A 13,389-nucleotide genomic window follows, 5' to 3' on the forward strand; every position below is an offset into this window, starting at 1 on the left:
CTCCCAGCACTGCCAAGCCTACAGACCATGCCCCCCTGCCCCAGCTGGACCCCCGCTTGCTCAGCCGGGGTGGGGGGTACGGGCACAACAGTGCTGAGAGCAAGGGCTCTGCACTGCTGCCACTTTTCCAGCTAGGGCGGTGGGATATGGGATGCGGGCGTAGCAGCACTGAGAGTGGGGGTCTGCCCTCCTGCCGCTTGTTCAGCCGGGGCGGGGGGCACAATGCAGACGCGGCTCGCTCTGGGCAGAAGGGAGCTAGCCTCCCAGAGCACAGCCCCAGCCTAGCCTGCCCCATGCAGTCCCAGTCCCTCCCTCGCTGTGGGGGTGTTGATCTGCTGCCCTGCCCACCCTCCCCCATGCGCCTTCCTTTCCCTTCTCCTCCCACCACAATAGACTTACCAGCTGGAGGCAGCTGTATTCAGCATGGTGAGGACTGCTGCCTGTTTAATCTGTGGACAGATCTCTGAAGCAGCGCCAAATCTTCAGATCCAGTTAAGCTGAATTAAATCAGGACAGTGATTTGACCTAATAGGATTGAATAATCTAATCATTGTCCCTCTGAATTGGCCAAATCTGAATCAAATAGTTGCCGCTTCTCACAGGCCTAAAGTCTGGCATGGCAGGAGCACCATTTTTGGGATAGTGCATAAAGTTCCTCAGATCCCAATTGCATCATTATTTTAAGAGATTTTTCAACTCCTTTCAGCTGCAGATGACGGGCATCTGCAGGTAGTTGCCTTCCAAAAGTGGCAGAGGGAGCTGATGTCTGGAAGGAGAGATCTGAGGACTACCTATGGGCCACATGTCACTTGTTTGACACCTCTCTGCGTTAGGGTAGCTGTGAATTTAAACTTGTATAACTGTACTCATACACATTTATTGAAAAAAATGAATCCTAATCTATAGTGTTTGTAAAAGTAGGGATGGAAATTTATATGCATTAGTAAAATTGTAACAAAAATATAGTGAGTTGCACAAGACGCTCAACAGCCACAAAGCATTATTGTTGTCATGCTCTGATAGTAAAGGTCAATGTGGCTTTGTTTGTTTGTTTGTTTTTGTTTTTTAGGTGAGAATTTCATAGGAAGAATATAAACTGCTCTTCATTTGGATGCTTTGAAGACTCAAAGACCAGAGAATCAAAGTTTATGAAATTACCATAGATATTTTTTTTTAAGATCAAAACATTTTAAAGGCCAGCTCTCTGTTTCCATATTACTGCTTCTGGTTTGAGTTTTTTTGGAAAACTAAATGTTGTTGCTATTATATGTGATGTTCTTGTGAAGAAGGATTTCTTAATCTGACAGGGTGTCAGTTTTCCCAGAATGTAATGTTAACATCAACAAACTTATACAGAGAATTTGACTGAAATTTTTAGTAGCTATATTTCATGAACCTTCTTATAAATGCTTCCTTTTAACTGTTCCAGATGCTAACAAAACAACTGGAGGTTTTAGGATTAGCGGAGAAACCTCAGTTGGTTACTCGCTTTCAGGAAGTTTTCCGGTCCATGTGGTCTGTGAACGGTGATTCTGTCAGTAAAATATATGCAGGAACTGGAGCTCTTGAGGGAAAAGCTAAGGTAAAGCACATTTAATCCTAAGCATTCAGCTGTGATCAAAGTATGTTTCATTTTACCCCAAGTATAACAACCAAGAGGTTTTTCTTAAAATGTACATTTTATAATGATCCAATACAGTTGGGACTAAATGAATTGTCATTATAAAAAAATCTAACTTGCCAACCGACTCCTGTTCCACTAGCATCTTGCCTTCAGTTCTTTGCCTTCTGTTCCTTGTCAGTACAATTCTATAGCAAGGGATGAGACTCAGAAGAGTCACCTCTAGATATGCAATCCAAATGTACATTTAAATCCAGGAATTTTTTTTGGATACTTTAAGTTTCTTTTTTGTGTTTTTCTGTATTGCTGTATTTTGAGAATAACACTTCCTCTCAAAAATACTTTTAGTTGGAAATTACTGTTGTGTTTTTTCTCTTATTGGTTTTGCCTTAGCTTTTCATTTTAGTATGTTAATTTGGCAAGATCATCGTTTTTCAGTTTGTGTCTGTAAATTGTCTCTAGTTTTGTGGTTACTCAAAAAATCCTTCATGTCTAGATTTGTCTGTCTCTGGTTATAAGCAATGCTGTGCTACATTTGCTAGTGTATTCAGATTACTTCTTCAACCTGTTTTGTCCCTTTTAATGCATGTATTGGACAGCTCTACTTTTTCTTCTAACAAATAACATTGAGGTTTAACTTATTCTCATAATGTTTCTCTTTCTCATCAGGTGGTCTGTAACAAACTAATGTTGAGCCATAAAGACTATCCCTAGCTCAGGGGTGGGCAAAATGCAGCCTGCAGGCCAGATGCAGCCTGCCCGGCCATTCTATCCAGCCCACGGGGCCCCTAAAAAATGTAGAAAATTAATATTTATCTGCCCCTCACTGCCTGTCATGCGGCCCTCGATGGCTTGCCAAAACTCAGTAAGCGGCCCTCCACCCAAAATAATTGCCTGCCACTGCCCTAGCTAGTTCTTCTGAGATGTCATTATGCTCATGCAGTTCTTTTTATAAAGAATAATATGCATTTAATTCTTTGATCTCCACTTTCTATTTCGTCATATCGTGTAATAATTGTGATTGAACTATACTTTGTCTTTCTCACTATATTTCAGAAAATCCTTAAGGTCAGAAATCCTTCTGTGCCCATACAGCTGTTATGGCAATAGGCTTCTTAAAAATTAAACAAGTGGCCAAATTCTCCCCTTTTGTATTGGTACATGCAAGACTCATTGATTTGGGAGCTACTTGAATTTTTCTGAGAGTAGGTTTAAACCTTCTGCAAGATTACACTGAGCAAAATAATTTTGGGGTTTCTCTCTGTTTCCTGACTTAATTCCAGCTTTGACCTTCTATGTTTAATATAATGCTTCCTTGTCATCTTTCTTATTTTATTAACCCTCCTGGGGTCTTTGGAGGCACACTATTTTGCTTCTATCTGAAAAATTATATCTGTTCCTCAAACAAATGTTAAACTTTTTTGTTAGCAAAAACACTTTGTTCAGATATTGTGCATTCTTCCTTGAAAGAGGGCTGTCTATTCCAAAAGGAGTGCTAATGCTTCGCTGGGCCCTTTTTTTTTCATAATCCAGGTCCCTCATGAATAGGGTGATCATATGTCCCAGTTTTGCTGGAACACTTTCACAGGCTGGTCCTGGCCATTTGAATAAGTCCCAGAATTGCAGTGGCATAGGGCGTAGTCTGACAGGGAGGTGGAGCAGCATGGTGCACCAGGCAGGCATCTCTGCTAATGCTGCTGTGCAGGAGCAAGGAAGGTGGACCAGAGCAGACACTACCCCACCCACAGGTGCCCAGCTTGGTTCCTGAGCAGAGGTGGGAGGCAGGCTAGGCTGGGTACCACTCTATTCTGCCAACCTTATTCTTGCACAGCAGCAGCAACAGTGCCTGCCTGCCTGCCCACCTGCCTGGCACACCATGCTGCTCCACCTTCCTGACGAATCATACCCTCTGCCTCTGCCTGCAACAGCGCTGCTGACTTGGGTGGTGTGGGGGAGTGGACAGTGCCCTGGGTTTCCTTAAAAATTATATAGTCCCCCTTCTCATGAACTATTTTCTAGCAGCAGTGCCATGATAATACTTCTTATAAGCTCCTAACTTAGTTTCTCAAACCCAATTTAAGTTTTCTACCCTTGTCGCTTATGCCATTTTGTTTCTTCAAAGGCCAAATGTACTTAAGTAGTTGTGCCAACTTTAGATATCAAAATATTTTCTTTGACCTAAAATGTATAAATATGGAGTGCATTTATATATTGAACAGTCCACTTACAATAATTACTATGCTTATTTACATCTAACTCTTTAACTGCTTTTTCTTTTGCTTTCTCTGGGTTCCTTTCAATTATTTGCCTGATATATGAATGGTGAGTGTGGGTTTTTTGATCATGTCATACATTATAAGTTATCTGGTAGAAAGGAAGCAACATAAAATATTATGGCAAAATAAATTTTTTCCATCAAGTACGTCATCCATCATGTTGCCAGTTTACAACTTAATAGTTACAGTACAATCATTCACTTTGCTCATAGAGGGTATACTTTACAGAATTTAATACAGGGATGATTGAGCCAGTTCTTAATTTTTTTAAACGATAGTGTGCACTAAAGTGCTCTTAATAAACCATTCAGGTCACAATTATTCAATACTTTCTCGAAAGAATGTAATCCCATGCAGCATCCCCAAAGGAGTACAGAGTCTACACTTCATCAGAGGCATTCACATCGCTATAGCATATGTGGACACAAGCATACACCACGATCAGAATTTACATTTATGCATAACATGACATTGATATAATATTTTATAATAGGTCTCTCCGTCTGTCATTTTTGTGGCTGTGAAGCATATCTATTTAAGCAGTACTCGCTGTGCATGCAGCAATTTGTTGAATTGTCAGAACAGCATACATAACTACATTATAAATATCTAAATGTCTGACCCACACAAGGTATCTCTAGTATCAGTTGCACTCTTGTTAGGTTCTTTTTTAGTTCAGGTAGTGGAACATTCTTCTCTTGGACCCAAAAGTCTATCCCCTTCATGCCACTTGTGTGCAGTGTGACCAGTGACAGTGATATATCTGTGTTTACATAGCTGTGTAAGTTCCTTCCAGGATACTGCATGAGGCTTTCATGTTTTTTAAAATTTAAATTTTGGGTCTTAATAGGTTGAAGTTCTCCCTTTTTAACAGATATTTCTGAATGGATATATACATATATGTATGTACCATGATGTTTTGGCACAAGTGCTTGTTCATTCCTCACTGTTTGGGGGAAAACCTGAAATTCCATAGCATGGTCTAAGCATTACTTTATGGTTTTGGGTTTTTTTTTGTGAAGGTAAAGAACATAAAATTTAATGTGGTTTTCCTTCTTTTATGTAAATGTTTCTTGACATCTGTTTTATGGCTTCTGCATAAGGAAAAAGACAATGCAGACATAGTACAATAAGCCCAGAAGATGGTTTCATTTTAAAACTTAATTTGACTCAGGTTATTGACGTATTTTAATATGGTGAATGAATATTGCTAATATTTTGTGAGTGATATCCAACATAAAACATTTTATACATGTTCCCCTTTAACAGGCTGGAAAGCTGAAGGATGGTGCTCGTTCTGTGACCAGAACGATTCAAAATAACTTTTTTGATAGCTCCAAGCAGGAAGCCATTGATGTTTTGTTATTGGGGAATACCCTAAATAGTGACTTAGCAGATAAAGCACGGGCTCTCTTAACCACCGGCAGTTTACGTGGTACGTGTCTTTCAGGATTTTAATATCTGTTAACTATTGCTGTAATATAATATGCAAGCTGTGTTTCTAAGCAGTATCTGGGAGTTAGTGTCAGTTAATAGTTTGTCTCCTTAGGTTAAAAAAAAAGTGGTGTGCTTTACTAACATTTCTAAACTAATATGCACTTATTTCTTCACCTTTGGGATTTTGAGACTAATTCTGGGATGGGGGTGACAGGGATAACTGTGTACTCTCCATTTTTAGAAAATGGATAATTTTATTAGCTAAGTACTTTAATTTTAATAGCTTTTAGATATTCAAATTTAATAATTTGTTAAAGTCCTTTATCTTGTTGTAATTGATGAGTATAGTAACTGTATATCTAGTAAACCAGGAAATTTTCCTTTCTCAACATGTTCTCCTTTTTTTTTGTTTGTAGCTAGATGCCATCTTTCATTCTGTCTCATACTCACAGTGAAGGGAATTCTCACTATGTAAATATATTCCCAATAAATTTTGTTCAAGGACTTTGGAAACTACCTATTTTGTTCTAGTATTTGACTTGGGAGTGATTTATTGCAAAATCAAATTTTCAATTAAAATTGCAATTAGAGCTGGTTGGGAAATTTTCTAAAGAATGTCTTCAATGGAAAATGTTAATTTGGCAAAGATGAAACTTTTGCTGGGAATTTACAAACCAGCATTAGAGCTGGTGTCTATAACAAGTTTTTTCAGGACTTGGAATTTGCAGTCCAAACCAGAGAGAGGGAAGGTGCCCTTATCTCATAGTGGCCATTATCTTACTGTTTAGCACAGTGGTCTCAACCTTTAGTTGACTCAGGGTACAACTTAAGACACCCGTTGGAAAATTCCAGCCCTTACATGTCACTCATTTTTTGACTAAGGAAAAATAACAAAACAATTCTTTTGTTACAAAAAACTCAGGACCTCAACAGGACAGAATGGTTTTGATACTGGATTTTGATTTGAAATCTCTAGGTTTATCTTGTGAACTGTATGTTCGTGTTTGCATACCTAACAGTGCTAATATTGTATGTCACCTTGTGGCACCCTTAAAATGATCTTCTGGCACCCTAGTTAAAAATAATTGGTTTACCAGGTACACCTGAGATTTGGGAGACGGGGTCAGGTAGCCTGTTCTGCCGTACTTGGACCTCAGTTTGTTGCATTCCAGGTGGAATAGGTATAGCCCACGTGTAATCACTGGGCTTCATAGTGTCTGTCTCTGGTTCTTGTTTGGAGGAGTTCCTCTACTCTTACATAGGTAGTTATTGGTTGAGAGAGAGAGAGAGAGCCTAACTCTGTCAGTCATTAAGGCACTTATCTGGGATATGGGAAACTGATATTAAAGTCCCTCGTTTGAACCAGTTTCAAATTCCTGCTTTGCCAAGACTTCAGCATCCCAGGGAGATGCTCTAACTTTGGGATCACTTGCTTTCATGAAGTGAGTAACATGCTGTTTCTCTAGTTCTCACCAAAAACTTCAAAAGTTTTAGATTCATCCCAATGCAGAATGGGACATCTGGAAAATTCAAACTCTTTGGGGATGGAAAAATCACTTCTGCCCGGCTCTACTTGCAAGTCTGGGGAATGATTCACAATCCTGAATAAGGCCGTTATTCCTTCACCTCTGTTTCCTGTACTTTGCACTACACAAGACTGCAGCCTTCCCTGCAGCTGAGGAACACCATTTGGGTCTCGAAGAGTAATTCTGTCATATGTGAAATTGGCTAAGTGCTCTTTTATACTGATCTTTCCCTTTTTTTTTTTTTTCTGAATCCCACTCCCAAATGTGGTCCATCAGCCCAGGGGACAAATCATCTTGTTTATTACATGTGGACCTTTTGCATGATCAGGTGGTCATTAAGGTTGTTTTTAATCTTTTGTGTGTGTCAGGATTTTGCAAGAGATGCAAAAATATGCAATTATCTGCTATAAAAGTTGCATTTCAAAATATAATAAGAGTTTTTAAAAGCATAACCATTTGTTTGTGTCTATTAATTTACTCTTGTTTCCTTCTCACTGCATTCCTAGTTTCAGAGCAGTCATTGCAATCAGGTACAGTATATTAAATCAAGCCATAAACAACTGAGCAATTATTGTTCTTCAATTTTCAAGTCCCTGATGGTATAATTTGGGAAACTGAGGAGGAGAACTCTCTTGCTTTAGTGATCATTTGGACTTTGCACTCCTGTACTGCAAACATGGGGCTAGGGTGAAAGGTTTAGGAGGGAAGAAGAAAAAAGTATTCAGTTTGTATTGTAGCACAAATTATACATTAAATTTTCTGTCTGTTTTTATATCCAAGCAGATGCTTCATCCTAATCAAAAATAATTTTTCCGTGATTTTTATAATCAAATGTTTCCATTAGCTTAAGGAGTTAAATTCAATGGCAGTAGTATCTTTAGAAAAAGTTACTACTTTTCTTTTTTTGCAATTTAGGAGTATAAATTGTCTTTAGAGAATCTCCACTATTGGCTGTGTTCTTGCACAGAATTGACCTACTTCAGAATGTGCCCTAGATAAGATCTAATCAGTTCCCATCTCTCTCCATCATGTGACATACTTTTGCTAACTTTAAACCATAAACTCCTCCTTTGACTGGAGGGTTCTATACTGTAGTTATATGTTACCTTAAAGCTAGGATCCTAACATTGAAGAGTAATACATTTTATTTAGGTATGTTTTTTCCTGAGGATACAACAAAACATTTTACAAACGTGAAATAAGCCTCACGATTCCCTACAGGTATAAGAATCCAAGCAACGTTCCTGCTTTGTTGCGAAGTCATTAGCAGAATATAGAGTAAAGGAGTAAAAACATGAAAGCATTGGAATATAAAGTTCTAGACTTGCAACTGTATGCACAATCAAGAATCTGGACCTTGAGGTAGATGTACACATGCAGTCACTTTACAGGTGTCATGAAGTTCTTCCATTCTATAAAGTATTGTGGAAATCCTTTGGAAATGTTTCCTCTAGCATTGAGCTACTCCTACAATTATAAACCACTTCCATATTCTGTAGCACTTTATATAGAACGGATGCTGCTATTGCTTTGCTAATCCAATTAGTTCTTTAGCACAGGTGATTAAGTGCTAACAGCTCACAGCAGAGGTCATTACAGCTACACAACAAATCTTTTTTAAAATGCTTTACACTTGACATTTGTATTAAAAGAATGTCGTGCTTACCCAGTGAAGCACCCAAATATTAGGAAATTACAGAAATAATGGACAAGAGTACAAAAAAAATCAGTATTTATAGATTAATATAAACATATATTAATATGCAATATGATGATAATTATAACAGTATATAAGTAAGTATATCTAATACAAAAGATAGGTGCAGTCCTGCATCCTGTAACAGCAAATCTCCCCTTAAACTGACCAAAGAGTGGATTACAAAATTAAGTCCAAATCCTGCCATTTTAAAATATCACCTACATACCTTAACTTTTGCATGTGATGTTATACTTGTAAAAGGACAAGGTCACAATGTATAAACATGGTAGTGAAGTTTTGTGAAAGTAAGGCATTTCTGACTATCCTGATGAAGAGAAAGGAATGTCTTATAGTATGTAGGACCTGGGCTGGTAGAGAAAGCACAATATTGAATCTATGCCTTCATATAAAATCTCCCCCAACAAGGACTGTTGGCTCCCTCTCATTGTGACATCTTTGAACACTGCTTCCGTGACCTCCTGATTTTTATCTGAAAGCCAGTCTCTTTTATGTAAACAGTAAAGTTGCATCACCTTTGTATTATGGGACAGTTGAGAAGTGTTTGTTATCACCCATCTGTGCAGCGTACTATTTCCTGTGCCCAGAAACTGCTTTTTTATTCAGCTAGTCCAAATGCACAGATGTTTGAATTTCAGTCCACGTTTAAAATGCTTATACAACAATTTGAGTTTTGACTTCACTGTTCTCCATGTAGGACCAGGTGAAATTGGTGATTTCAGTGAAGCTGGTTCAGATGCTTAGTTCCCTGGGGGAAGAGAGGTGGTGGGTAGGAGGGAGTACATAGCATCTTTCAGCAAAAGCTCTTTGCTTACCTTCTAATATATTCTGCATGGCATATCAATTAACCCTTTGCCTGAAGCATGGTGACTATTACCCAAGGCCTTGACTACTTAAGGAATAGATTCTTTGTAAGAAAGATAACCCTAAAAATTTTAATCAAGAACTTATTGCTGGCTTGATCAAACTTTTTCACTGTTACTTAAATATTGAAAGCTTTTTGCTTATAACTGCAGCTAAACATGCAAGTGGTTTACAATTAGAGCTTTGATCATTCAGTTTCTTCCTCAGACTTCCTCTGAGTTGTGGAGGGGGGAAGGGGGGTGCTTATTAGTCCACATTGCAACCCTGTGTTACTTGAAACCAGTAAAACTAGAGCTTTTAAAATATGAAGTCCGAAGGAGGTCTTAGGTAATATATTTTCAAAATAATGGATCGACTGAAATTAGCAGGGGGGTTTTAAAGCCTCTTGATTACAGTACATATTGACTTTTTTAATTGTGATGTCACCCTCTTGAACTACAAGAATCTTTATTTTATAATTCTCTATCGGTGGCATAAGTGTCAATTACTCTTTTAAACTATTGATTTAATAGTTTATTAGTGGCCAGATCTACCTCCTAAACGTGTGTATTAGAGAGGGCCTGTGTACTAAAATGAATCGGAAAATATGTACGGGCATTTGTATTGTATTACAAGATAGTCTTTAGTATTTAACTTGCAGTAGCTTAAGTTGTTATTTTAAAACATTCCTTTAAAAAAATTCTCTAATATCTGCAGACGGTGCATTGCAGGTAAATACTTAAGATAATTACTTGGATTGTAATGTGGTAGAATAAAAGCAACAGATTACTGGAAGGAGAAAAAGTTATACATACCCAAGGAGATGATATGTGCAGAAAAAGCTACAGACCAGTGAAAGCAAATGTACTCATGCAATTTTAGGAATATTTCCTGTGTTCCTCTTTATCTATTTTAAATTAGTCCAAAAATCATTTTTGGATTTAGACGATTTTCTAATTTATAAGAATTGCTGCTATCCTCTTAAGTTAGGACCCAATCCAGAAAGGAAATCTAGCCATGAGAGGTTCCTGCCATATCGGTGATTAGATGATGAATATCATTTTGCAACACATCTTAAAAGTTTCTTGGTTGCAAATCTCCTCTCATTTAATCTAAAGTAGTTGGCATAAATAAATGTGCATATTGCCAGTGAGGGTTGTATTGTGAAGGACTACAGTTCCAAGTTTCATTTATAAACTCTGATAAGCTTACTTGAGATACCACCTTCAGTAAATCATGCAGGCACTCAAAAATGTGATCATGCTTGGATCATGAGTATTGGCTTTTTTCCCTTTAAATGTTTGGATGCTTCCTGTGGCTCTGCTAGACCTTCTTTTCAGTGAGGCTCAGATGCTTGCTTGGTTTCCCCTTTGTCCAACTTCGATACTTTTCTATCTTCTGCTATGCTCTTTGACTTGAAGTTGAGCAGATAGATTATCATATTAAGAATGACATTCTTAACAGTGAAATAGGTAATAAACTCAGAATGTCATTGTTTTGATTTGTACTGTGCTTTACATTTGGAACGGTTTTCTTACACAACTATAAGAAGGGAGATTTTACTGGTTTTTTGTTTTAATTTCCAGAGCACAAGATGCCAACTGGAGGTGTGGAGGGAGGGGATTTAGCTCACCAGAATACTGGTGTTTTCTCAGGGCAGTACTAGGTTAAAAGGGAAAGGAAATACTAAGGAAAAACATTATCTCTGGTGTGCTGTCTGCTGTTTTGATAGCACATTCAAACATGATGTTGCAGATGTATCTTAAAGCTGGTAATAGTAACCTGCAGCTTTTTCACTGTGATTTTAAAGGAAAACTACAAATAATTATTTTGAGTATTTTGGTGTATACATCTAATTATGAAAAAGTGTAGTTCACTCAAAAAAAGCATATCTTCACGTATAACTTAACTCATCTCACACAGAGCTATCACATGCTGAACTAGCTGATTGTCTTGTCATCTTTAATGTTTTTATTCTCACACTAATCATTTGAGGCAGTGGTACTGCTGCCATCCCCATTTTATGGAGCAAGGAGTTGAATCCAGGTATCTTGAGTCCCAGGATAATGCCCTATGCACTGGACCATCCTCTGTCATCTGATTTAAGAGTCGGTTCCCATTTATAACAAAAAAGAAATGAGACTTTCAGCTTTGTTGATGTCTATAACTTAGCAGTGATATTTGAAAGCAGCTAAGCTGAATAAAATTAATCTATTAAAGTAGGGAAGCTTATTTTTATTTTCACTTTCACCTGTTGTTTAAATGCACTCAAAACAAATAAAGAAAGCTTTCAGATTTCCAAATTAATTATTTTAAAACAAGTACAATTACTGTGAATTTAATCAACAGAACATTTTGTTGGGGTGTATCATCAAAAATACTGGCTTCCATTGGCAGATATCAGTCACGTATGTTAGTTTTGCTGACATATTTCTAAAATGGTTTTGAAAATTCAATTATGAGTAAAATTTCAAATAATAAAATTAAGAGCAACTCCAAAGCATTACAAATTACTGCAGTTTTCCTTCCCATTAGTATCCTACTCAGACAAGTAAATATGTCAGTATTTTCCATTATGAAGTGCATCACTGTGGTGTTCAGTGTGTTTCAATTTGCTTCAAACACTGAAAATTTTGTGTGCGCACAAATGTTGCTTTGGTGTGATTTTGTTTAAAAGGAGAAATTGTATTTATCAAGTTTTGTGGAAGTCTTATGTAAGCTAATGTGTGTTAATGTTTCTACAGCATCTGTAAAAATCCTAAAGAATATGTGTGAAAACTTTTATAAGTATGCAAAGCCCAAAAAGATTCGAGTCTGTGTCGGAACATGGAACGTCAACGGCGGGAAACAGTTCCGCAGCATTGCCTTTAAAAACCAGACGCTCACAGACTGGCTTCTTGATGCACCAAAACTAGCTGGTGTCCATGAATTGCAAGGTGGGTCATATATCTTCATGTTCCTTTTTGCTTGAAATATCTGTGCTTAATGATTTTTAATGTGCTTATGATATCTGATAAATATGATAAATATCTGTGCTTATGATTTTTAATGGATCCTAAGAAATGAAAATATGTGGATAAAATATGTTTTTAAATGTAATTGTAAAGAACAAATAATCTCTTTTTAAAATTTAAATATAGATCGAAGAAGCAGGCCCATAGACATATTTGCCATTGGATTTGAAGAAATGGTAGAGTTAAATGCAGGAAACATTGTAAATGCCAGGTGAGTGATACCATATACACAGCTTCAGTTCATTTGATACAAATGGCGTTTGCAGTTTTTGTTAATATATTAAATGTGTTAACAATCTCATTTTGTAACATGCTTGACTGATTTCAGATAAATTTTTGTCCAGTTACTAGCAGCTTCTGCCAAGAAGCATATGCCTTGGCTCAGATTTCCCCTGGGGAAACAAAAAAGCAATGACCCACCAAAACTGTCTGCAGTATGCCCTTACATATCAAAACAGTTAATTAAACAAAATCTTGGGACTAGCACTCTCAACTCTTGCACTGTTTCCTTCTTTAAGCACTCTAGAAGTAGTGCGTCTTGGATGTTTGTCTTGTTCCACAGTTCTTGTGTACTCCCACTTCAGTGGGAGAAGCTACTGGTGATGAGAATGTGGAAGGAACCCTTTTTGAAAGCCCTGTTTCTTAAGTGGTATGCAAATGCTTTTGCACACTTTTTGCATAAGATTCCCTAGTTCTTACAAGGAACTACTCGTCTAACTTTGGTTTCTTCTTTGCTGGAGAGAGCAGAAAGGACCCTTGACTATATTCTGATTTATTCTTAATGTATGGTTAGCTGTATTAAAGTTTGTTTGTCATTTAAGTTTTTTAATGTAGATCTGAAGGGAAATTTTCTTCCTAAAGGTTCCTCAGGGCTTGTCCTAGCACAGGGAACATAGTTTCATAGTAGCTAGGGTCAGGAGGGACCTGAACAGATCATCTAGCCTGACCCCCTGCC

The 13,389-nt window shown here is 37.5% G+C and overlaps 1 protein-coding gene across 1 annotated transcript in view; it reads left to right on the plus strand.

Moving 5' to 3' along the window:
• SYNJ1 (synaptojanin 1) overlaps positions 1–13,389 on the plus strand; it is a 105,321-nt gene that overhangs the window by 40,222 nt on the left and 51,710 nt on the right. Inside the window, exons 11-14 of the mRNA XM_025214404.1 lie at positions 1,430–1,582; positions 5,167–5,332; positions 12,165–12,356; positions 12,561–12,645. Coding sequence (XP_025070189.1) covers positions 1,430–1,582; positions 5,167–5,332; positions 12,165–12,356; positions 12,561–12,645 — 596 coding nt within the window. The remainder of the gene's footprint in view (positions 1–1,429; positions 1,583–5,166; positions 5,333–12,164; positions 12,357–12,560; positions 12,646–13,389) is intronic.

This window comes from Alligator sinensis, unplaced genomic scaffold (genome assembly GCF_000455745.1).
Source record: "Alligator sinensis unplaced genomic scaffold, ASM45574v1 scaffold996_1, whole genome shotgun sequence".
NCBI classification, from domain to species: domain Eukaryota; kingdom Metazoa; phylum Chordata; order Crocodylia; family Alligatoridae; genus Alligator; species Alligator sinensis.